The sequence below is a fragment of the Zeugodacus cucurbitae genome, chromosome 5, assembly GCF_028554725.1.
Source record: "Zeugodacus cucurbitae isolate PBARC_wt_2022May chromosome 5, idZeuCucr1.2, whole genome shotgun sequence".
Classification (NCBI taxonomy): domain Eukaryota; kingdom Metazoa; phylum Arthropoda; class Insecta; order Diptera; family Tephritidae; genus Zeugodacus; species Zeugodacus cucurbitae.
The window spans coordinates 53,018,702-53,045,731 of NC_071670.1; the positions used below are offsets into that span (position 1 = coordinate 53,018,702).

The 27,030-nt window shown below is 35.3% G+C and overlaps 1 protein-coding gene across 3 annotated transcripts in view; it reads right to left on the reverse strand.

Annotated features, from left to right (window-relative positions):
* Window positions 1–773: 773 nt before the first annotated feature.
* The window catches only part of Usp54_0 (uncharacterized), a 143,122-nt gene continuing 116,865 nt past the window's right edge, over window positions 774–27,030 (reverse strand). For 2 of the 3 annotated variants that reach the window (XM_054230789.1, XM_011181567.3), the window contains 4 exons: window positions 12,744–13,037; window positions 7,220–7,348; window positions 6,829–7,134; window positions 774–6,760 (listed from right to left, as the gene is read on the reverse strand). In XM_054230789.1, the coding sequence (XP_054086764.1) occupies window positions 2,138–6,760; window positions 6,829–7,134; window positions 7,220–7,348; window positions 12,744–13,037 (5,352 nt within the window). In that variant the 3' untranslated portion in view covers window positions 774–2,137. Of the gene's footprint in view, window positions 6,761–6,828; window positions 7,135–7,219; window positions 7,349–12,743; window positions 13,038–13,274; window positions 14,337–27,030 lie in introns of all 3 variants that reach the window. The other variant, XM_054230788.1, reaches the window with a different exon arrangement.

Genomic DNA, 27,030 nt, shown 5'->3' on the forward strand with positions numbered 1-27,030 from the left:
CATTCTAGCGCTGAAGCAATTGATTCCTCAAGAGTTCGGTAAACTTTGGCTAAAAACCCGCACCTACTCAGTTGCGAAATACTTTTGGCCCAAAGTGGAACAGAAGTGGTTGGCTGAATTACGTGCTCTTTAAAAAGTTCACCTTGCCGCAATAGTAGGAATACTAACTGGACACTTCGGAATACGCAAACATGCGTTGAGATTAGGAATCCTGTCGAACGCAAACTGCCATAGCTGTATGGAGGAAGGCAAGATGGAAACATCAAGTAATTTCCTGCTCAATTTTCCAGCATTGGCAAGAGCGAGGCTGAAATATTTCGGTAGTTATACCTTTGGCCAACCAAGCGAACTGACTGGAATGGGTATTAGCCGCTTCATAAGTAGTCTGGTAGCATCACAGTTCACTGATGTCTTTAGGCGTTCAAATGTGATCCTTAACGACTTTTGTCAATAGAGTCACTCTGTGAAACTAACCAAGCAAAATGAGAAAAATGTTAACCAGAAGTTGGGTCGTTATATATCACAAACAGCTCGCTATGACCTTAGATAACTAGCTACACTGAACCTAACTTCTAACAACAATGCGACAATTCAAATATAATAAATTCATTGAAAGTATTTTTTTCAGTGTAAACGGTGGAATGCAAGGAGAAAATGTACAACTTTCAAAGCTTAAAAGCATTGCGATCTATGAACAAACATCACTCAAAGTGATTTCAGCAAAAAATGTTTTAAATATTAGTTTAAAATTATTTTTTTTTTAATAAAAGAAATTCTTATTTTTTTTGTATCTGTAAAAAAGATATTATTTATTTATTGATTTATTAAGCAGATTCTTGTTGTTGCTTTGCAGCGGTAGCGTTGTTTTTCAACTGCTCATTATTTTTTCTGTGTGGAAAAAAACATTATAAAACTTATGGATGTGAAAACATTAAAAATATTATAATAAAAATAATTAGCGAATACAGATAATAATAATAATAATTATAGATAATTAAGTAAAAATAGTGTTTAATGCATAAAAATAAAATTAAAAGTTAAACTATTTTGTGAAATGCAAACGCATGGCGGTGTAAGGGCCGTTCGACAGCCACAACCAAACAAAACGTTTGCGTATTAAAAACTAACGGTAAAAAAAATTAATAATTATGTAGCAACTTAATAAATGTATATATGTAAGCATAAGTATATTAAATAATTTTATATATATATATATTTAAAAGTATATTTATAGATGAATTTAATGTATGAGATTTTCATGAATTTCATTTTATTTTTTAAATGTTTGTATGTATGTATATGAATAATAATTATAATTAAAATAATTATTGTGTATGTATGTATGTATGTATGTAGTAAACAAGCACTAACTAATTTGTTAAACGAAGTGGAAGAGTTATTTCAATTTTTTTTCTTTTCAGTAGTCAAGGACTAAAAGCTTTTGGAACAAGTTTCAAAGGGTTTAAAGCGAATTTTCGTTGTTGTTGTTTTTATATTTAAAATTTTTCATTAATAATTATGTATATGCCAATTGTACTTTATGTAGAACCATAAAGGAATTGCATGCGATTTTTTCATTTTGTAATTTTTTGTGGTTAGCTTTAAGGGTGCTTAAAAGCTTCTAAGCCAAAAACAGCAAAGGATACTTCAAAGGCCACAGTTTTGAGAATATATATATATGGGTGTATATATGTATGCTTGTAGATGTGTTTGTAAGCGCTTGTAAGTATGAGTTATACCACTTACCTTTATTAGAGTCCGCATTAAGCTTCTTCTTTTCTTTATTTCTTATTTCAAATTGCACTTTGAACTGCAATGTACGGCAGCTTGGCTTGAGATTGAGATTTCATAATTCCATTTATAAAGTATAATTTTAAAACTAGTTTATGAATTATTTTTTAGCACTAAGTTCTTATGGTTATGGATTAATGCAATGGGATGAGCTTAAACGCTAGTGAAATGCAATCGTTTGACAAACTAAATTCGCTCAGCGATTATTGCTTATGAATTGGCGCGACGACGCAACGCGTGCGCTTTCCAACACTGTGCGCCTTCCAGCACTAGACGCCTTCCAACACTAGACGCTCTCCAACACTAGACGTTCTCCAACACTGTACTTCAGGGCGTGCGTCCGCTTTCATCGTCTGCTGTTCAACATCTGCAGGTAGTATTCACAGTTGGTGCAGTAGACGGCGGGCGCGATCACATGACGCTTTCGACACAGATTGCACTCCACCGCTTTGGCGGATGCTTTGACGATGGCGTTGTTGTAAACGCGCGTCGGTATGGCGGTCACATTGACGCTGCTGTCCAACAACACTGGTGGCAGTCCATTTTGTTGCGCTGCGGCGGCGGCTGCGCTGTTGAGGCCCAACGGTTTCGGTGGTAACGCTGTTGACATGTTACCGCCGCTGTGGCTGTTGCTGCCGTTGCATAACGAGTCCGTTTCGCCCTTGGTGCCCGGCTCGAAGCTGACCTTCTTCTGGTGCGATGCCTTCGTGTGCTGCGGCGCAGGGTTGGCTAACGCGGATGCGGCATTTTGCGGCACGGGGAAGTAGGGTGAGGGCGCGGCGCTGGTATTGTGTGTGGGGGAGGGGTAGGGATGTTGTGGTTTGGGCAGGTTGTTGAGCGGAGGCGCTGGGAATTGCTCACTGGCATAGCCGTGCGGCAGTGGTACGCGCTGGTAGGGTGAAGGTAGCGGCGCAGTGTCCAAACCTGGCACGCCGGGATAGTAACCATTGTTAGTAGTCAGTGGTTGTTGCTGTTGTTGTTGTTGCAAGAGCTGCTGGTGCTTCTGTAGTTGCACGGAGTAGCTCTGCTGCTGATGATTGACATGCGAGCGTGGTATGCTCACATAACTCGATTGTGCATCGAGATGTTGCTGTTGTTGTTGCTGCTGCTGTTGCTGTTGAGCTGCTAGCATCTGCATATGTTGCTGCGTGGCAACATTAGCGATACCGCTCATGCTCGTGCGCGCGGCAAGCAAGGTGTGATTGTTATTGCTGCTGCTGTTGTTGTTGTTGTTGGCATGCATGCGCTCATCGTAGAGCGCGTGTTGCTGATGCGCTGACGTCAGCTGCGTGGCATACTGTGGCTGTTGCTGTTGCTGCTGTTGTTGTTGCTGCTGCTGATGTTGCATGCGATAAATGTCTTGCATGGGCGTGTAGACTTGTCCCGCTGGCATATATGGCATGGCTGACTGTTGTTGCTGTTGGCGCTGCTCTTGCTGCTGCTGCTGTTGAATTTGTTGCTGCTGCTGACGCAGTGCTTCCAGTTGTGGCCGTTGCAGTTGCACATAGCGTTGCATGTCCTGACCCTGCAGCGGCAGGGGGCGGCGATCGTTGCCCAACATTGGCGACTGCTGCGCCAATGGCAACTGGTGTTGTTGCTGCTGCTGTTGTTGTTGTACTGGTGGCGGCAACGGTTGCACAATGCGCGGTTGCGCTTCCGTCGGCAAACGTATCATATTCTGCTGTTGTTGTTGTATGAGTTGCGCGGTCACCTTCTCGTTGGGATTTTGGGCTGTGCGCAAGACACGCTCCAGTATTGGGTTCGGTATGAAATCATCATCTTCCTCATTGTCTGCCGTCGCAACAAGTATTACTTGGTCGCAGAATGAAACGCTCTTCTTCTTGACGCGCTTCGGCAAAGCGGCTGCGACTGGGACTGCGCCGTTCTGTTGCATACTCTGTTGCGGTTGTTGCATTTGCTGTTGGTGTTGCTGCGGCGCTGCTTGCGTGCTGTTCAGCGTTTGCTGAACCATCGTGTTGAGCATCTCAACTTCACGCAGCTCCTCGGCGATCTGCGATTGTGGCACTTCATATTTCGGCTTGGGCAGCACCTGATGTGGTGGCAACCGCTGTAGACGCTGCGGCGCGCAGTCCACTTCATCCGACTCGCTCTTGAGTGACAACGGCGCCGGCGGCAGTCCATTCATTTGTGTGCGTATTGTGGGTTTGGTGGGGTTTAGTAGCTCCTGTGATGAGTAAGAACGTAGTGGTGCAGGTTCACCAGCGCCGTTTACTTTCGATTGTTCGAAACGATTGGCAAGTTCGCGTACACCGTTCGACGACTGCTGCGCCAGCTGTGCGATTGGTGAGTCTGTGGTGGCACGCTGTTGTGCATTTCTGAGATCAGTTTGCTTGGCCTGCAGTTCTTTCAGCCAATTTGTGGGCTCACAAGTGGGTGTGGCCTGCTCTTTGCGCATCTTCATGAGTTGATGTCGCTGCTGCAATTGTGCCAAGATGCTGGTGGTGCCCTCGAGCGTCTCCATGCTGCGCTGCTGTTTGTTTGCTTCGAGCACTTGCAGTTGACTGATCTGGTGATTCAGCGGTTCCAGGTCGATCTCCGGCGGTGGTGGTGGGAAATCTTCGCTAGCTTGACGCGAATGGCAAACCGATTGTGGTGGACTCGGGTATGGCGGTAATTCGAGGGGTACGTCGGTCGTGTTGTTACCAGCATTGCCATTAGTAGTACCATTACCTGGTGCTACATCTACTTCATCTCTGCCCAACTCCACTGTTGCTGCGACATAACCGTTATAGTGCTGATATTGTGCTACACCATTGGCTGTCTGATACAAGGTGTCCTTCAGCGGACTCTGTTCGTTGTGCACCTGCGCGCATGTTGTGATAATGGTCTGGCACGAGTCCTCGCTGATGGAGGTGTTTGAGCTCATAACCGAAATGTTGGAGAGATTTGCTTCATGGTGGAAATGTTGCAGAACTGCAGCGTCCTGCTGTTTTTGTAGTGCTAGTTGCTGTTGCAGTTGTTGTGGTGTTAGCGCTGAGCTTGTGCGCATGGGTGGCGGTGGCGCTACCTTAGCAACCACAGTCAGTTGTCGTCCGCTGCCATGGAAACTCTTGCGCATCAATTTGCTGCGCTCTAAATTCGGATTTGCATTGTTGGAGTCACGATAGTCGAAGTGACCCTCGGAAATGTAGCCACTCATGCCATTCTTACCATTCAAACCCACTGAGCTGTCGTCCACTGAAGTGGCCAGCGGTGCGGGTGCCTCCTTCGGGGTAGCGGCATCATCGCCGGCTTCGGTCAAATCGGGCATAGATCGATTCTTGCGTCTTATGAGTCCACCCATTAGAAGCTTGCGTCGTATCTTATGCTGCTTTTTGCCATTTTTATCCTTTTCCTTCTTCTCGTCCTTATCCTCTTTATGTTTCTTCAGCGTATCCTTTGCGTTTACCAACAAAGTTTCTGTCAATGAGAACTCACGTGTCAGCTTATTGCGATCTTCACTGCGACTGCGTTTCTCCTTCTCCGACTTGCTGCTACTACGACCGAAGATCGAACGACTCTCGCGTTCCGGCTTCGCAGCAACCGGTGCGGTTACTTCATATTCGATTGCATTGTCATCGTTGCCGACAGCGGCTGCTAGCGTCTTAAGCGGACTCTTCTTTTTCGGCAGCGTTGCATAGATCTCGATGCTCTTATTGGCTGCGGTAGTCGCTGCAGCCACAGCTGTTGCATTTGTCTGCGCCGGCAACTTGTCCAACGTCTTATCCTTACTATTTTGACGCACATGTTTCACGCTGCTATTGCTGCCCTCACGCATATGCTTCATCTCGGGCATGGCATCCATGTCGGCGCCCTTCTCTACCAAAATACGACGATGCAAGCTACGTGCACGCATCACGCATGTGTTGTGCTTCATGCGTGCGAATGTCATGGTGTGCGGATTGCTGTACGGTGCATCCATGGCGGCGCGTGCGCGTCCAGCGGCGGCATTGCAGAGCACAAGCGCGGTCTCCAGATCGTGTGATTCCTCGACGATACGTGATTTCTCCAACAGCTGATCGGCCTCGTGACACAGCTTTTCGCAATCGCCCGAGAGCATAGTTGATGATGCAGCTTCAGGTATCTTAGCCAGTTGTGGATTCAAATGATGCTTCGGTGGATATGAATCTGTCGAGCTCAAAGAGAACGAATCATAGCCCGGATCGTAAGGCAAACCATTGCGTGTGGGACTCTGTGGTACTGCGGGCGGATTACGTTTGCCCACCATATAGAGATATGGATTGTCCAGCGTAGTGGATGAAGCGGAGCTTGCGCTATTGCGATCACCCGACCAGTTGCCCGAATCGCGACGACGCGGTTGGTTCAAGTGATCCGGCATAGTTAGACCATCGCTGGGCGGTGAAGAGCCATTCGAAGAGCCGCCACTAACATGACCCGACTCGGCGCTCTGACTGCGTTGCAGCTGCAAATGATATTTGCGCACCATCTGCGCATTGAGTACCTTACCGATCTTGTGTGCCAAGGTATCGCCATCCTTCTCATCGGCTGTTTGTGCGTTCGCGACATTACCGTTATTATTGGCGAAAATCTTATCCTGCACAACGCTCAAATTCTGATATTGCTGTGCATTCAGCACGTGCTCCACCGTCTTACGGCGTATATAAGCATCCGTTTCCTCATTATTGTTGTTGCCATTACTTGTGTTGTTGTTGTTTGCTCCAACAGCAGCGGCAGCAAAGATATTCTTCTGTATAACGCTCAAATTCTGATAATCATTTGGCGAACGTAACGGTGTTGGTGTGATGGCACGACGTGTATTGCCCAAATTGGGTTTCTCCGGCGTAATGGGGCTCGGGGTTATGGCGCGACGCACAAGCGTGGATTGTGTGGTCTCCGGCGCAAATTGTGTGCCGCCCGAAGGTGGCTGTGGCACAGCGTAGAGCAGCAACAGTGGCTGGTAGCGACCGCGACTGCACTTGTCGACAACGCCTTCCCAATTGGGGCCGACCTGTGGAAAAGAGAAAGAGAATAATATTAATGAGATACACTTTTTAAAACGAAATATGCCTGACTTACCTCCTTGACATTGGCATCATCGAAATACACCCAAACCTTGAGTTTTGTGTGGAAGAAGAATGTCGTATAGTGTTTACCGTAATACGAGACAATGCCGACCAATTCATGTTGCACATTTTGTGCCCAACGATGTTCGGCGACCTGATGGAAGACGTCCGACAGACGTAAATTGGTGCCGATGGCCTTGAGTACAGCATGTACTTGATCTGCAGCGGGACGTTCGGAGTCCCACACGATGCCAATCGAAACGACATCGGGACGATTGAGCAGCGCACGACAGATGCCGATCTTAGCGCCACATGAATTCTAGAAGAGGAGAGAAGAGACGAGTTTAGAAAACGAATGTATTTGGCTATAAAACGGGCGAAAAAATCTTGTAGGCGCCACTTACCGGACAATCTCTGATGTCACCCATATTGCCGGCGGCGCGCAACAGCTGACCAAATGTGAGTTGCTGATGATTTTGCAATGCCAAACTATTCTGTGAGGTCAACGCTGATGCTGAGACATAGTGTACCATCTGGAAAAGAAACAAGAAAAGCAAGAGTTAATAATAATTAAAATCCGCGGTTGTAACCAAATTTGTGCATAGTTGCTGTTATTTATGGTTTACTATAATCATTTATAATTGAAAACTATAGATTTTTAATTAAATATTAAGTCAGACATAATTTTTCACAACCGAACGCGAAAATGGTGTGACCCACTCATGGCGTGGGCTCATTCATGGCACAAAAATTGAACGAAAGACAGCTCAGCAAGCTTTGCTGGCTGTAAAAATTGTGGTTTACGTTCAATCAAACGCGAGCTGTTGAACTGTGGAATGAGCTTAAGCTGCACTTAAGCGCGTTGTTTGTTCCAAAAATTTGAAAAGAGACTCAACACTGACCAAATATGGACATTGGACTACTTGACCGCTAGGGGTGAGTGTTGTTGCTAATTTTTTTTATAAATATTTTTGAATAAATAATGCTGTGTTCACACCGGAAAAGCACGCCTACATCTGCAACACGCAGCTGATTGTCCAAAGACGGCAATCTGTGTGGCAACTGAGGGCGTCGTTGTGTTTGATGTTGTTGTAGCAGCACGTGTTTAAGTATATTTATTTAATATGCTTCTTATGGACATTTATCATAATTTAATCCACTTGACTACTTGAAATATGCAAAGTATCTTCGACAACTATCTTGCTGATAAAAAGAGAGCAAGCGTAGGCGAGCTGGTTTTGGATAGTGGGAACTGGAGTAACTGCAGATATAAATATTTATGTCACTAGATTAAAAATTTGCTGAAAAGGCTGTGAATAAAAGGAAAAACAAATTTCAAGTGACTGGCTTGTGACCCCGTTTATCTAACTCTTATCTTTTGGAAGACTTCATAAAAAAACTTTTACTTAATGAGCTAAGGCATCGAACCATTCAATTTTAATTTTAACAGGGCCTTGATTCGACAGATAGAAAAAATATTTGGGATCACCGCTAATGCTTTTGCCAGATGTTCGACAAACAGAGCCACGTTTTCTTATTTCAAATTATCTTTCATAACCTTGAGATAGAGTCTAGTTTCAGACCCCCAATGTTTTCTCAGCGCGACGTAGGTCTTAACCTTTTCTTCCTTTCCGACTTCTGTGAACTTTTATTCTCGAAAAACTTAAGCCGAAAGAGACAAAATCGCATGATCTTCTTTTTTTACAGGATACACTTCAGAACTCGATCTACCCATGCATCATAACCTCAAAAAATATGTGAAAATTTTTTCTATATCCAACTAGAAATTTTTTGTGACGATACACATATTTCTGTGACACAGTGTATGTAAGTACTCGATAAATGGTAGCCACCGTACTTTGTTACCACTCGAGTTAAGCTGTTTATTGTCTTTTCATAGCAATTATGGGGCGTGTGTATATTTAACATATTATTTTTATTGTTGTTTTATGAGATTTCGAGATTTTCGCGCAACTATTAATGAATTCGAATGGGTGTGGGCTGTTGGCTTGCTGATTTGTTGAAGTGCCCGTCGAGTAATACAAATTATATCGAGACATAAAATGTTAATAATAAAAAATTAAATGAAATAACAACAAATAAATTTAAAAAAAAATAAGAAATATGTGCTCGCGTTTGCTACAAACACGATCAAAAGCAAGCTCATGGCCATTTCTTGCAATTTGCTTTCATTTTCACTTGGCAGCTCGCGTTAGCGCTGGAAAGCAAACGGCGATCTAATTCTATTTTGTCATGCTTCCTGATTGGGCATTGGTGAGTGGAACTAATAATGTTGGCACAATCAGATCAAGAACAGCTAAGGCAAAGGCATGCCAATGTGGGCGATTAAAGCAACTATTGTAGCGTTAAAGCGATTATGAATGCTTACATGAGATCATTTTATAATATTTGCTAATGCTGTGTTATATTTACACGTATTTGTGTGTATGGACATGGTTTTTGTTAGTGAACGCGTGTAAAAAGTACTTCAAGTCAGTTTAGATGGTTTAAGCTTATATTTTGTAATGAAAACCGAAAGCCATATAAAGAGTCTCTTTTATAGTAACACAATTTTTGCTGAGCAAATTTTTGCCCGTTGATAAAAAAATTGAATTTCAAATAATTTTTCGAATAATTTGGAGGAAAAATATATATCATGACATTTATGTTGCTCACCCATTATAGCATAACATTTATTGCGTAATATTTATTTTTTTTTTTTTCATCGAACATTTCAAGATTTCATTTTTTAAATAAAAATAGATATGTTTTCCTATTTTTAATGAAATAAATTACTTTTTGGTTTTGAAAGCGACTCGCAAATATTATTTGGCCATTGATTTTGATCAACCAATCGTATCCAAACCCACACAATTAATATGGTATATTGTTCATGCAAAGATTTATGGAAAAATTAATTAAAAATCGTAATAAAAATACTTCAAACCAGTACCGCTACATATAACACTACTTCAAACTTAAATATTTATTCAAAAATAGCAAGCAACTACCAAGTAGGAAAATTTCTATGATTTATAAATTGATCCATAAATGGTACTATTCTCACTAGTTGAGAATATATTACGAATTTTTTATGAAATTTTAGTGCAAAAATCATTAACAAGCGAAGAAATAATTAGATATTCCAATGAAGAACTAGTCTGCAACTAGTTATATTTGCACCAGTCATAAAAATATTACCAATGTTCACATAAGAAAATCGGTTAATAAAAAAAGAATTTTCTTTACTTGAAAATAATTATGATTTTTTTATTTTATCAAATTTATCTCATGACATTTTCTTTTATACCAATATATTTATGTCATGCGATTTTTTATATAATAACTTGAAAATAAATTATTATTCAAAAAAAAATTCAAAAAAATCAATATATTTATGTCATGCGATTTTTTATATAATAACTTGAAAATAAATTATTATTCAAAAAATCAATACATTTATGTCATGCGATTTTTTATATAATAACTTGAAAAAATTATTATTTTTCGAATTGAAAAAAATCCCTTATAAACTTATTGAACTTTCCTACAGGCTACTTATGCGATTTTTTCTTAAACATTTGACAACACAAAACCATGCGTTCATTCCTCTAATGCGTCTAACCAACCACTTCAGTAAGTCATTTATCTCTTTTACTTCGATTTTTTGTTTTTGTAAATTAACCTTCAACACAAGATTAATGCACGCATAGCTACAAATAGGTAAATATATATATTTAGCTATATTTTCAGCTGCTAAGTAGACGAAAAAGTGGCGCGTAAATATCAATGATTTGCACAAATTTCTGCTTTGACCGTCAAGTAGTCGATTTTCACATGCCCCAACTCAACTCAAATCTCAGGCAACTTCATTTAGCGCTCATGCATATTTATGTATAACTACATTCGCAATTCAGTGGAGTGGTTAATTGTGGTAATTGTTAGAAAAATTTATTTATTTTTGTACAAATAATATTTAGAACAAGCGCGCAGGTGGCTTGGCAGCTAGTTGACAGCAGTGTGACCTGAACTGGTTCACAAAGTGTATATATGTGCATTGTGTTTGAGAACTACAAGATTTAGGTGTATTTTGTATTAAATTAAGTTAAAGCGATTTTAAACAGTTTGTTACTACTGTTTTTTTGTTTTAATTATTTTTAGTTTTTTTTTTAATTTTAATTTTTTTTTTTAATTTTTATAATTTTTTTAACTAGTTTTTTACGTCTTAAAAGAACAACTTTTTAGTATTCTACAAACTCGCTTGCAACTCAGTGAGACAGATGTGAAACTCGTTCAACTCACGCCAGCCAACCAGTTTCGCGTGTGAATGCATTACACTTCTAACGTTCTCCATTAACATGCACATGGTTGTATCTAAGACAGTGTCACAAGCAATATTTATGCTGTTGCACTTGAACGCCGCGTGTGCTCATACTCTGCATGATTTGTAACACTAAGACAAGCGTTGCGGAAATTTGCATACTTGAACTTAACACCAAATCAACATGTGGACTATATACATATACAGACACACACTCACATAGAGACATAAACATGTTGTTGACGGCTGCATTGTGACGGGCCACAAGTGGCAAAGGTGTCACAGCAATCAAATCAACAAGCTGCTATTTCTTTCACGGAGCTAGTTATAGGGCAAGTGGCAGTGGCGATGGAGGTGGCTTTCGTTATGGCAGCATTGTGGGCGTGCGTTGTATGTTTATTTGGGTGCCACTGCAGATTTACGCTTTAATGGTTTACTCGTATAACCATTCACGTATGAATGAATGAATGGATTATTATTCAAAGAAAAGAAAACGCCTTCACGGGTTAGGTTCAAGTTTAGTTCGACACATATAGCCATATATAGATTCGGTCGTGAGTTGTGAACTACATATTATCAAAAAGAGCAAGAAAGCAGGAAATAAAAAATGGAGCAAAGAAAAATTTTCCGCTTGGCGACCTAAACAAATTGTGAGTCTGCAAAGGGTTTCTCAGTGGGATCAGGTAGTTAAGACCCGATATCCTCAAAACTAATTCGAAAACAAGCTAGTTTGTAACCAATATGACCTTAAAACCACGATAGTAATAATAATCCACTACATAGAGGATTGATGGGTTGCACGGACTTTCGGGTATCCAACTTGACCGAGGGGACCTTGTGAGAAAACCACATAGCGAGGACCGATGTCCCTTATGGAATTCCAGGTATCTATCATTGACCGAGAGGATCTCGTGAAGAAACCACAACAGCGAGGACCATTGGGTTTTACAGACTTCCCGATATACCCTTGAATGAGAAGATCTCGTGCGAAAAACATAAAGGGGAGAACCTTTCCGGGCCTACCTTTGAGTAAAAGGATGTTTGTTAAGAGGTCAAACCTTGACTTTGCTGTCAGCGCATTCTTAAGTTAGGGTATCTCAAAGCCAAAACAAGCTCAATAATAATATATTTTGCTTTGATTTCAACGGATCTCTCAAGTAGTTGTAAATTGGAGTAAAATATGTTCATTATCCATTCTCGTCCTCAGCTTTAATGTACAGTTATGATGAGGGCTTCTCTAACTGATGGATTCAAAAAGTAGGCGTATTTTTAGACCGATATATAAACAGTATTACAAAGAAGACATACCACATTCGTCTCAAATCGGTCGAGTAGTTGCTGAGATCCGAGATGTCACTAAAATTTGGACTCTGGTTCTACGTCCAATACTTAAGTTTTACACTGACTTACTGGGTTTCTTACCTAACTGGGTTTCTTACACTGATTTTTATAACTAAATCTAAACTTCTGACATATAAACACGCTTTCTCTGTCGAGGAAGTCAATAAACACCGCATTACGTCGCATTTAAAATCAATTAACTGCGCGCATTTCTAATTATAAAATTGAATTTCTAACAAATTAAGAAAAATGCATGCAATGCTCACCTGCGTGAATGGCAATTGCTCCGAATTGGCGCCACACTTGCACACGCTCTGCTCGATGACGCGCATCGCAAATCGACGATGGGCCACACACGCTTGCGACTCGCAAGCGTCACCATCGTCGGGGGAAATGTGCGAATGCACACGATGCAGTAGCAGCTCAAAACATTCGGCCGCATCACCGAGGCAGCCGAGCGGAAAGCGACGACCTGCCAGCGGACCGCTAGCCAAGGCGCGACGCAGCGGCTCCGGACATAGAGCCGGTTCCGAGCTGGTCTGTAGTTGTTGGAAGAGTTCCTGTGGAAAAGAAGAAGAGAAAGATTGAATAAATGAATTGGAAAAATTGCAAATTAGCAGCGTCTAATAGTAGGTTAAGCAGTTATAATTAAATGCTACAATGCACACACGCACACAGTCACACACACACTGACGCACTCAGCAAGGAGTGTACTTATCATGGCAAATTGTGGTGGAATGGAAAATCAAATTAAATTCAATTGGACATAGTTTAACAGTTTACGCTACAACACTCACAATCACAGCGTTTATGCAACGATCGCGTTCCCCGACGCCCGCTTCGTTCGTCGCTGCCACTGAGAGCAGTGTGTCGTTGCTGCCGAAGATGTGCTCATTACTGCTGCTCTTGCGATAGTAATAGCTATTGTTATTGCTGCTGCTGTTGCTGTTGTTGTTGTTGTTGTTGTTGTTGTTGTTGTTGGTTGCATTAATTATATTGTTCATGCTGCCACCGAATGCGTAGCCCCAACCGGCCAATTCCGCCGTCGACGCCACCTTCGCCAGCGCGGACACCTTGCGGCTGCTGGCTGTTTGCCGCGTCAACGTCGCCGATTTGTAACTATCCAGCAGGGGATCGTACATTTTACGCGGACTACTGCGTGGCAAGGTGCCATTATTGCTGATCAGCTGAGCGTGTTGCGGATGCTGTGGCTTTAGTGGTGAGTTGATGTTGCTGCTCGTGTTATTGGCAGGTGTTTGGGTGTAGAGTTGTTGTTGTTGCTGCTGATGTTGCAACTGTTGTTGTAGTTGTTGTTGCAGGTGTTGTTGTTGTTGCTGCTGTTGCTGTTGCATTTGCTGCTGGAATTGCTGCATTTGTTGTTTCTGTAATTGCTGTTGCAGCTGCTGCTGTTGTTGTTGTTGCTGCTGTTGTTGCTGTGGACTCACCGCATGCTGATTTGGTCGACAATTCTCTTTCGTTGCACCAGCAGACTTGGCATCCTTTGGACTTTCTGCATTACTATTTTTAGCATTGTTGTTATTATTGTTGTTGTTATTGTTATTTTTGTGTTTCGCCGCGTTCTTCGCGTCTTCCAACGTCGTTGTCGTCAGCGTCGTATTCGCGGACGCTGTGCTAGCCGGTTCTTTGCGTTTATAACGAAACTTAATCATAGTGATTGTGTTTGGTTCGTTGCTGTTGTTGCTTTTTGGTCGTTGTTATTATTGTTGTTGTTGTTGTTGCCTTAAGTGGTGGCGTTTCCGTTTCTGATTAGTTACATTAAATTACCAATGTGAACATTGTTGACTTCCGTTCGCGTTAGCGCCTTCTTCTCGTCGTCGTTGTTGTTGTTCTTGTAGTGACTGTAAAATGTTGTAAATAAGTTTCGTTGGCGACACAAAAGTCAATGAATGCATGATTGGTTTTGGCTTAAACGTTGGAAAGTGTTGAGAGCTGGTGAAGGCGATTTCGAGAGCTTTTTTATTATTTTATTTCAGCTTTGAGCTTTTTTTTAACCGGTAGGAAGTTATAAATTATAAATTTTTAGACTTAAAATTACCACGAAATAATAAAAATATATTTTTTCATTTGCAGAATAGGTGAAAAGTACTAAAAGCTTTTTGAAAAGTTCAAAAGCTTAGTAAAAAGGGCTTTAAGCTTTTGCATTTTTTTCTCCATTTGATTATATATGTTCTTTGTTCGATTCACCACTCTCTAACTGTACTATAGTTAGTTAGAATGTGGGCAGCAGAGAGAGATTCAGAAATAGACTCACTCAATTTGTATTCATCTAGTTGATAATCTAACCTTTATTCTTATTTTTTGCTTTATTTCTAACAACTCTACTTCATTTCGTGAGTCATATCATGTCTGAAATTTCGTAATACTTCGTTTCCGTTAGCACATTGTACCACAATTTCAACTTGACCCCATTTAACCCGCAAGAATATCCCACAACACAGTGAATAAATCAAAGTAAATTATATAAAATAAAAAAAAACACGACAAATCGGAATCAGAAGCGGAAAATGTATAATGACAATAGCGAACTTGTTAAATGAGAGCAAAAAATATAAATAATAGTAAAAACGGCACTTTTTGTAGAGTAATGCGAAACTCGCTGCTGATTTATAAGATAACCGACAATGACTTAACTAGCGAACCCAGAGACGGGTTCAAACAGATGGCAAGTGTTGGTAGCAAGAAAAGTATGTATTTTGGTTTATATAATACATTATGTATTGTAATATATACTATTATAGATATATAATTAGATATTATATTGCCAGACACGCTCAGCTTGACACGCTTATATGTTTGTAAATTGTTTGGAAGAAATATAGGAGCTGCCAGCTGCTTTGAATGGCAATGACTCACAGCGTGAACCGTTGCGAATTCGCAGAAAAAGTTTGCAAAAAATTTTGTAATTAAAAAATGTTAAAGAAGTGATAATATGTTAACAAAAATGGCGGAAAAAATTTAAAATAAAATAAAATAAATAAAAGTAAAATAAAATAAAATAAAATAAAATAAAATAAAATAAAATAAAATAAAATAAAATAAAATAAAATAAAATAAAAATAGAATAAAATAGAATAAAATAAAATAAAATAAAGTAAAATAATATAAAATAAAATAAAATAAAATAAAATAAAATAAAAATAGAATAAAATAGAATAAAATAGAATAAAATAAAATAAAATAAAGTAAAATAAAATAAAATAAAATTAAATTAAATTAAATTAAATTAAATTAAATTAAATTAAAAATATTAATTTTATTACAAAATTACAATTTATATAAAAAAAAATTAATTTTAAATAAAAGGAGAACGCTCATCTCTGAGCTAATACTGGCTACTACTTAAGATCAGGTTTCTAACTATAACAAGTACCGGCAAATATAAATTTACCTATCATTTACAACAACAACCACCAGTTCACCAATCAGCCAGTTAAGTGAGCGATAAACGGCCAGCTTTTAATAAAATCCCACCACAACTTAGCAAATAGCAGTCAGGGCAACGGAAGTAAGAAGTACTTAGTAAGAACTACACAAACGCTCAACACCCAAAGGAAGTAAGTAACTAAGTAAGTAAGCAAACGCTAAGTTATTGCCGCGCGGCAATTGAGAATTTAAGCGTTCCGGAAGCCTCTAAGGCGTATACGAAATCAACTCTTTGACTTTTAAAACGCACAATTGTTGTTGTAGTTGCCTACTCGCGTTGGGGCGCTAAGTAACCTATTTGAACTTTTGCTTCCAAGCTGAGGTATAAGTATACAAAACACTTGAAGCGAGCATGGAAGCCACGAAAAGAGGAACAAAAAAAGAAAGAACTAAGAAGGGAAGAACTGAAAGCCAGTCATTAGTAAAGTGATGCGGGTAAATGTTATAAGTGCTATCATTTAGAACTCGAGTGTGTATGTATGTATGTATGTAGGAAACATGCAAATTCAAGCCTTCTGCGTTTTTGGCGCACGTGGCGTCGCTCAAGTTGCTAAGCAAATGACGTTAATGACATGCCAGCGGAGTAGAAACAACAAAGGTAATATGCAAAAAAGAGGCAAAGTAGTAAAATACAACAACAATAACATATCAACAACAGTTGTAGCTCAAAGGCAGGCCGACCGACTAATTTCGTTTTTAATACACAACAGCTGTGTTGCAAGAAGCTCACATGTGCGTATGTGTGTGTGTGTTTGTTCAAGTGCGCCTGAGGCTAAAGTGTGACATTAGGATACTGTTGGCAGCAGTTGCTAGCAGCTTTTTCGTAGGCGCAACAGCAGCCGCCAATTTGTCTTCCTTGCTGTTTTGCGGTGTAGCGCGAATGTGGCATGTACTGCAGCGTGTGGCATGCACCACTCTTCAGTTATTGCAATAATTCTCTATGTTTGACACTTGCTGTTGTACCACTGCAAGTTGCAAGTGTCGTGTTGTATATTGTTCGTTGGGGTTCAGCGCAATTTTCGTGGAATATTAAGAGGCAGGTTGTTGTTAAGTTGCAAGGTGCGCAGATGTTGGTTCAGTAAAGCTAATATTAGACATATTATGTCAAATATAATTCTAAAGTATTATGAATATTAATTATTTATCAACTTCACTCTTTGCTTCTTGACTGAGCGCTTTATAAATTGTGAAAAAAAAATTTAACAAATTTAAAATGTCAAAAAAACAATTGGAAAAAAATGACAAATGTGAAAAAATTGGCCAAATAGAAAAAAAAAATAAATATAAATATAGAAAAAAATTGATGTATAAAAAATTTCCAAAAAAAAAATAAATAAAAAAATGTGTATAAAATGGAAAAATGAAAATTTGGCGTAAAAAATAACTATTATATTTTTTTATAAATAAAGTTATTTTTGTTACAATATCTTTATTATTAATTTTACTTACATAGATATTGACAATATGAAATTTTTTCTTTTAATATTTTTTTGTTTTTTTTTGGAGGCAAAATTAATCAAAATTTAATTTCATAATCATCTAATATTAAAATAAATTGTTTATAAAGTTTTCCCATCCTCAATATTTCTTCAACCACTTTATTTCCCAATTCCAACCCATATTCTACAGCGCTTTCTTGGTACTTTCTTTGCATCATCAACGCCGAAAATTGCTTACACAGCTTCTAAACTTTCGTTTTTTCTTAAACACAGACTTTGCAGCTTTCGCTCTTCCCGTTTTTTTAAACAACAAATAATTATACATTCACCACAAACTCTTCGACACAAAAGCGCACACATATAGTTATAACTGCAGCGAGAGTGCCGCAAAAGCAATTTATAAACTCATAAATTTGGCAACAACAGCGGTCACCTAATTTCGAAACCGGTATTGCCGAATTCTGCAAAATGCATAAACAAGCATTAAATATGTATATAAACGTGTATGTATGTATGTGTGTGTGTTTACACGAAAGCGTCATTCAGCGGCGATGGCGTCAGCTCGCGCTTAAAAAGTACAACAACAAAACAAAGTGGTACAAGATGCCAACAACAAGCAAAAGGTACTCGCTTAAAGTACGAAATCATCCGAACAACGGCATAAATCAGGAGATTTGATGCTGAGCCCAAAATTAAAAAAAAAGAGCTCGCGTTAAAATTTTATGAACAATCGACAGTGCGCCAGTTGAAGTGGCTGCAATTGAACTGAGCTGAAGTAAGCTAATTGCCGAAAGAAGAGAAGTTGGAACGATATTGCGGTTTTTGCAGAATTTATTGCTGGTTTTGATGTTGAGTAATTGTTAAGTAGTGATTTATTGAACATTTGTGTATACAAAAATATATAGATATAATTAAATAAAAAAAAAATTTTTTTTGAAAATTTAAAAAAGTTAAAAGAGGAACTCTGAGAATTTCTTTTCTTTAATTTTTTTTCGGAATTTTTTCAAATGAAATTTTTTGTATTTATTTTTAACAGTCTGCTAAAAATGTTGAATTTGCAAATACAGTGTTGCGCTTGCTTTTCTTAGTCTTCAATTCAGGCTTTCTGCTTATTTGAATACGAACAAAGCGTCTGTTGATACAGGTGTCAGATAGCGTAACAAGCGCGCAAGCTAAGAACTTGAAATGTTTCATACACATGCTAGCAAAATATTTACATACGTGTATATGCATCTATCAGTGTTTGCATGAAAAAATGTGTTAAAGGAGTGTTCAAAAGAAAGAATAAGAATAAAAAAAAAATATAAAAAATAAAATAAAATAAAATAAAATAAAATAAAACAAAATAAAATAAAATAAAATAAAATAAAATGAAATGAAATGAAATGAAATGAAATGAAATAAAATAAAATAAAATAATATAAAATAAAATAAAATAAAATAAAATAAAATAAAATAAAATAAAATAAAATAAAATAAAATAAAATAAAATAAAATAAAATAAAATAAAATAAAATAAAATAAAATAAAATAAAATAAAATGAAATAAAATAAAATAAATAAAATAAAATAAAATAAAATAAAATAAATTAAAATAAAATAAAATAAAATAAAATGAAATAAAATAAAATAAAATAAATAAAATAAAATAAAATAAAATAAAATAAATAAAATAAAATAAAATAAAATAAAATAAAATAAAATAAAATAAAATACAATAAAATAAAATAAAAAAAATAAAATAAAATAAAATAAAATGAAATAAAATAAAATAAAATAAAATAAAATGAAATAAAATAAAATAAATAAAATAAAATAAAGTAAAATAAAATAAAATAAAATAAAATAAAATAAAATAAAATAAAATAAAATAAAATAAAATAAAATGAAATAAAATAAAATAAAATAAAATAAAATAAAATAAAATAAAATAAAATAAAATAAAATAAAATAAAATAAAATAAAATAAAATAAAATAAAATAAAATAAAATAAAATAAAATAAAATAAAATAAATAAAATAAAATAAAATAAATAAGATAAAATAAAATAATATAATAAATTTTAAATTTTAAATGCAAAAATAATATAAATAAATAATATCGTTTAAAAAAAAAATAAATTAAAAATTAATTTAAACGAATTTTCTCAAAATTTCATCTTTCCGAAATTTATTTTTAGATACTGTAAGGCTTTACCAAACCGTCTAGTCTTGAAGACAGCACTCATTATTTTGCCAAATTACCCGCTATCATTAGTTTTTATTTGCTTTGGCATTTGTCATTTTGTCAGTTCGGTTTAATCTGCTTAAATAAGCATAAAACGTTTAAACCTTTTATGTGCTTACGCTTGCTAATTTTATGCTATTTACGTAAGCTCAAAATACATACATACACACTCATATTTTCCATGACAGTACTTTTATTGCGGCTGCAACGTTGACTCCGTGAAGTTGAAACTGAAACGTCTGAAAGCGACTTGGACTGCTAAACCGCTAAGCCGTTAGAGATCAGTCTGCAGCTGGGTACATATAACTGGATATGAGTGTAAAAATATATAATGTATGTGTATATATGATTCTACGATGTATATTTGATATTTTATGAGCTCACACAATGCATTTTAATTTCATTATATTCCTGAATGTTTATATGTAATCGAATATGTGTGGGTTAGATGCATATAAATGTGCATTGAACCACTGACAGTTACATAAAATCAACTTCGTTAACCAAAAGTTATATGCATAAGCGCTTGTATGCTTAGAGCAGCATTCTAGCTCATCTATCTAGAAGAAATATTTGTTTGTATGCATTCAGCTTCCAGCGTTCAGCTGCATGTTTTCTTCCAGTGATCTCTTACAACCTTTTCTTATCGTTTCTTAACTGTGTTCTGTTGCTTTCTTCTTCCTCGCTCTTTCAATTTCTTTCTTCTCCCCAATGCTGGTTTCTGCTATTGTTGGGCGTCACCGTGCGTCTAACCGATGATTATCTTTTTAGGTTGGTTAATTTATTATGTGAGAAATGAACGCATATGAATGTTTTTTTTTCTCAAATACACAATAGTATAATAGCAATAGTATTTTTTTTGTTTGATTCAATAAGCTATAAATCAAATGATGGATGGAGCGCAAAGTCAAATAATGGAGGTGTGGGGATTTTATTAGTGTTAAATTTTTGATAAATCAGAGGAGGATGGAAGAAAAAATCGTTAGTAACGTGAAAAGACGCTTAAGAGAAGATACTTCATGAGAGAAAAACTAAATATCTTGATATAATTTTTATCATGATAAAAATTTTGCAATCCAATCTCTATCTTTGATGCTTTAAACGATTTTAAAATTAATTTCAGCTTTATATAATGATTCAAATGATTTCTTGCGGGTCTTAGGCAAGCTGAAATTGCTTTTTGATATTTAAAAAAAAATATTTAAAAATTAAATTGAGAAACTTCAAGCTTAAAAATGTCACACAAATGACCTTCGACAAAAATAGGATTTATTGGTAATAATTTTCGAATTTGTCTGAGAGATTTATTTCACCAGTGACCATGAAATGTACGAGCAAATTATTTTTGCAAGACTTTTATGTTCAACATAAATTATTGTAAATGTATATGTCAGCAAAAGTACACAACAGGAAGAGTCGATGAGTCGAAAAATTGAATAACCACTATTCACCTACAAATATTTATTTAAACCAAATCATGTATGTATTGGTAAATAAACAAAAATATATGAAAAATCAATCAAATAAATCAATGAGGGCGTCAGCATGACAAATGCAAATTACCCAAAAATTAGGCAATTTGACGATGAAAAAATGATAAATGGCAAAATGTATGTTAAATATTGCAAAAAACGGTAAAAAAATAAAAATGAAAAAAACAAGCAAAATTTTGAAAAAAAAATCAAAAAGTTTGCGCTTTCACCTTCACAGCACAAATAAGTGGATTCTCGATACATACCATAATATAAGTATTTAAACGCGAAAAAATAAAAAAACAGTCAAGAAATAACCTTAAATGCCAATGCGTAAGGTGAAATTATCAATAAAAAAGCAACAACAACACAAACAAAAAACACATGTAGCACATTAAAAAATTACTTATAATGGCTAATAAATATGCACGCTTCACACACATACATATAGAAATTTATTGGCTTTAATGGCACCTGCACGCTTATGAGAATTTCTATTAAAAACGGCCACTTATGCATAGAAAGCGAATAAGACGTTAACTAGGTAAATATTTACCATATGCAAATGCTGATGATTGGAACGAAAGTTTTTTCTGTAAATTAGTAGGCCATTAATAGAAACGTGTAGTTATCGAGGAACAAAAACAATAAGTGATAGAATATTTCTCTTCAAAATACAAAGCTTTCAAACAATACTAGCAACAACAAAATTTGTATTTTTGTTTAATGTAAGAAGCATGTTCATACATGTTATATGCACAGATGATGTCTTTGCTTGACTAATCAACAGTGGTGAATGCTGCCTTTTTCTGTTGCCACTTCGAGTGTTGTGTGTTACGAGTATGCGCTGGGAAGCCCCGCAAAAAGTTGACCTTCTAAGCAAATAGCAAGCACATAACATGACAATTTAATGGCTAATGGTTATTGACGGCAAAAACTTAAGTAATTTGTGACATAAAAGGTAATAAATTTAAGAATGTAATTACGAGGGTGACCTGAAAAGTTTTTGACTTTTTACTTTTTAAGGAAAATATTGACTATTTGAATTAATAATAATGTTTTTTGGTAATAAATTTAAGATATCAGTTAATAGGGTGACCTAAAAAGTTTTTGAACTAGTGTTTTTCTAACAAAAATATTGACTTTTTGATTAAATAATAATGTTTGATGGTAAGCAATTTTATTATTATGTTACTAGGGTGACCTAAAAAGTTTTTGAACTAGTGTTTTCTAACAAAAATATTGACCTTTTGGTTAAATAATAATGTTTGATGGCTAAAATTTTTAATCAGCTTCGTAAACATGAAAAATATGGCAAAAAAATATTAAGGTATTATATTTTTTTTAAATAATAAGAAAAATTAAATAATAAAAAAAATATATATTTTTAATAGTCTCAGGATGCTTGAGACTAAACTTGAGACTCAATACTTCATTGAGTATTAATACAATTTGATTGCGATACTTATTCCTAAAAAATAATCCAAATTATTATTTACATAAATGTAATACTTCTTGGGTAACCCTCGTATTTTTCGAAAAAAAATTACAAAAATAGTTCAATAATTGCATTTTAAACTTTTAGCGAACTTTAAAAATATTGTTTTCTTGTAAAAAGAATTCAAAAAATTAAAAAAATTCCAACTCAACAACAAATATTTCAAAAATTTGTGGCTGCCACGAAATAACCTTGGTTTAGCAATTTCACACTACCATAAATCACAATAATATCAAATCTGTACATTAATGCTCTCCAAACACATAAGTAGTAGATATGTAAGCTCTTGTTGTTACTAGCCATTTTGCCATTATAATTTAATTAGCTCAGAAAATCATTGTCAACCTTTTGAACTGCAGCTGTGCAAATTTCCCGAAGCGTATCTAAACAACAAATGTTGTAATGGGCAAAGCCATGTAATACAAAAGACTTAAGCAACGTACTTGACACACTGGCTGTGTAGCTGTCAAGTTGGCTCGCCGGCTGGCTAGCTCTTGAGCGCACATAATTCATGAAAAATCGTACGAATAAGTGCGAAATCATGGCATATTGCCCAGCTTTGACCGCAAATACATAGATATGCGTTCAGTAATGTGCGCGCTTTACGCTTTAAGGAAAAAGAGCAAATTGTTTGTTAATTTTTGCAAAGCTGAGCTCTAATTAGTCAGCGTGTTTGCGGCGCTTCAGCTGCCATCATTCAAGCAGACGATTTTTTCATGAAAATATTTGTTTTTCTATTATATTTCTTTTGTCCACTTCTTGGCTATGCTAATGCTTTTTTACCAAGTCATTTATGCTATGTAATAATTAAATTGTGTAAATAATTTTCTGCTTTGTGAAATCACGCGCACGTACGTACATACTTTGAGTTATGTAATTATCTGCTGGAAATTAAATATTTATGACTTTTGTTGTTGATTGTTGTACAATATTGTATAATTATAGCGCGTACAAGCACATGTTGGCAATTATCTATATATCTTTAACACATTTTTTATGAGCAGTTTTCGCTTTGCAATTATTTTAATCTCTCATAAACGTGACAAAATGGATGGATAATAAAATTTATTTTTTTTTTTTAATTGAAAAAAGTAAATTCCTGTATTTTATCAAGATCAAAAATGTGATGGAGCGTTGAAATTTAAAATCTTTTTTAATGGGATTTTATTTTAAAAATTTGTTTTTGAAAGTCAATGTTTTATTCTTTTTATTTAAATAATTTTTTTCATAATTCATAAGAAATTGTACAAAAATAAAGAAAATTAATTTTTTATTTTATTATATTTTTGTTTAATATTAGTTAATTTTGTTTTTTTAATAGAATATTTTTTTGTGAATAGAATTTAAAAAAAATTTAATAAAAAAAAATTTTTGGTAAAAATATTAAAATAAAAAAATATTAAAAAATATTTATTTAAAAATTACAAATATTTGATTTGACCTGTTTCATTTTTAATATTAAAAAAAAAAAATGGAAAAAAATTAAAATATATAATTTATAAAAAAATATTATACATAAATATAAATATTTTTTTATTTTATTATTTTTTTAATCTTTGTGTTTTTTTTAATGTATATAATTTTCTTTCAATAAAAAAATATAATTCATAAAATTACTAATATTGGACTTGAATAGTTTAATTTATATTTTTTTATTCCATACTAAAATCCACACTCTATCTTTTATTTGTGTATTACACCAGTAAACCTAACACACACATACACAACAAGTACATTTCGGCAATAAATTTACTTATAAAAAATATACAAAAAAATTAACAAGCTCCGAATGATACCAACTTGCCAAAGACACCTCCCAAAGCGACCACCAACAGCTGTCACGCGGTTTTTACTAAGCACACAACAAGTACAGTGTTGTTGTAATAAGAAAGTGGTGTTGTTGTATTGCAGCATTTTTTTTTTAAACTAGTAAGAGTACGATGAGCATTGTTCTTGCTGTTGTTGTTGTTGTTTGTACTACGTTTTTTATGATCGCGACAACACGTGATTTTTTTCTGCCTTTATTTTTTTGGTAACTTCCACACAGCAACAAAGGATGACAAAAGCAATAAAAAAGCGTCCAGCGTGTGCATAAAGTGGAAGTGAGGAAGTACTTGTAGCGGTTCGGACAATTTCCGGCGCCACAACAAAATTACTTTTAAGGTATTATAAGGCTTAGCTTGTTGGAAATTTAAAGACAAATAATAAATTAAGTAATTATGAGCGGAAAATCGAGAATTGAAAATGCAATGGAAATGTGGAAACTCAATGATTCGAAAAAAAGTTGACAATTTCAAAATATTTTTTTTTCACAAGAAATTCAATTACACCCAAGCAATTGACGTCAGTTTTGTCGTCGCTAATGTCACTTTGACATATTTATTAGCCGCAGACAGTTAATTAATTATTAATTTTTATTTTTTTTTAGGAAGAAAAAAAAACGCTTTCTGAGAAATAACTCAATCTTCGCGTCTTCCCCTCTCTGCAAGCTGCTCATATTTCCATTGAAAAAAATATGAAAAAAAATATGGTTGGCGATACTCGAAGGTCAGCTAATACGTTGCTCATTGACCAACCAGTTTTATGGTGTATATATGTATATTGGTATGTGTGTTTGAAACTCGTATGCATTATGTTAATAATTATACTAATCATTTTATTGTGGGTTGCGCGTGTTTGCAATTTTTATATGAAATTAGTTTTTCTTGTCTACGGTCTTTTAATGCATAATCTCAAGAAATTATTAGTGAGGAAAGAGAAAAAAATAAAATGCAAGTCAATTAAGTAGAGAGCTGCCAGGTATTTGAATATTAAAAAGATATATTCATTAAAAAAAATATTGACATTATTCAAAATTTAAACAATAAAAAATAGTTGATATTAGGGTTGCCAACTATTTTTTTTTAATATAATAATACAATTTAATATAGGCTAAATATATACTCAATCAGAAAAAAATGTCTAAAAACTTTACAACAACAACAAATTTAGAGAATATAAAAAATAGTGTTGCCACGTATTTTTTAAAATGTTTTAATATTTTTTTTATTTTTGAAGAAAATGAATACATATAAAAAATCTATAAAGAAAAAAATCTATAAAAAATATTAAAGAATAGGGTTGCCATCTTTTTGAAATTCTTCTTTTATTTTTCATTATTTTTTTTAGAAAACTAAGCACTCTAGAAGTAGAGTAATAGAAAAATATATAAAAAAAAATAATATTTCTGGTCGGTTTAAAATTTTTCTACCATTTTCTTCTATACGACGATTATCTGTGATTTATCACTAAGCCACCGCCGTATTTGCATGACAAGTGCATTGTTAGGCGCTTAAAATTATGCCTTTATTTAGTCATTTTCGTATGCGTGTAGTATAAGCAGCGACATGCAATGAATATCTAACTACTTGGCTTTAGCTGAAGAGTTCTTTTACCTCTGCGTTGGACAATGGATAGAACTTTAGCCATTGTAAAACACTTGTTAGCGATTGCAGGTGTACAGTTTGTTGTTTTTGTAGGATTTAGTTATCTTTTAAGGCGAAATATTACTTTAGTTCATAGTTGGAAAATTCACAAAAAATAATTTTCTAAAATTGAATATTTTTTGAATATCCGTATGATTTTTATTATTTTGATTTCTATATAATCAATTTTTTTATGTTTTTTTTTTCAAAAAAAAAAAAAACCCTTAAAAACGTAACACTTTAAATGATGGTCAATCAATTGGAAATTTTGTCACGTCTGCCACAATTGAGCACAAATTCAGCATAATGAACAAAATTTAGATTTGTATGAGCATCACTTTTTGTTGCAGCACGCAGCATTGTTTGAGAAAAAAGCAAGAACAACAAAATCTAAGAAATACGTTACTTTTCTGCTGCTGTGATTCTCTACTAACGGACACCTGCTGACCGCCAAACAATTGTCCAATACACAAAATCATTGTGGTGATAAAAGGCGAAAAAACAGATAAAAATCTTTCGTTCAACGCAACATTTATGCCAACACACGTTTTACCTGTTTTCTTGGTGTTTGTGCGTGTTCTTGCTACGTCTCCCCTTCTGAGGGGTCGCTCTTCATCAATTTTGATTCTTTTTTCTTTTCTTTTCAACTATTATTTTAGACATGCATTGAAATTCTATTTGTGTTTTGTGTTTTGTCTGTTGGCCGTTGGCAACATCATAAATTTGAACTCATCGCTATCATTCACAATCGAATTGTCGAAATGAAAAGAAATTGTTTGCATTGAATTTCTTCTTCGTTCTTATTTTATAGCTCAAATCTGTGTGTAAACAATGGCTAACTAGTCAAGAAAATCAACTTAATTTAATATCAAGTTGTATTTATAGCGATTTGTGGCGAGTTGAGGAGTGTGATGCGTGTGCTTGGTTATGTAATCTCACGTTGATCGGTAAATGATTTTAATGATTGCTTTGAGGAGATCAGTTGTTTGATGACCGGTGTTTTTTGTGT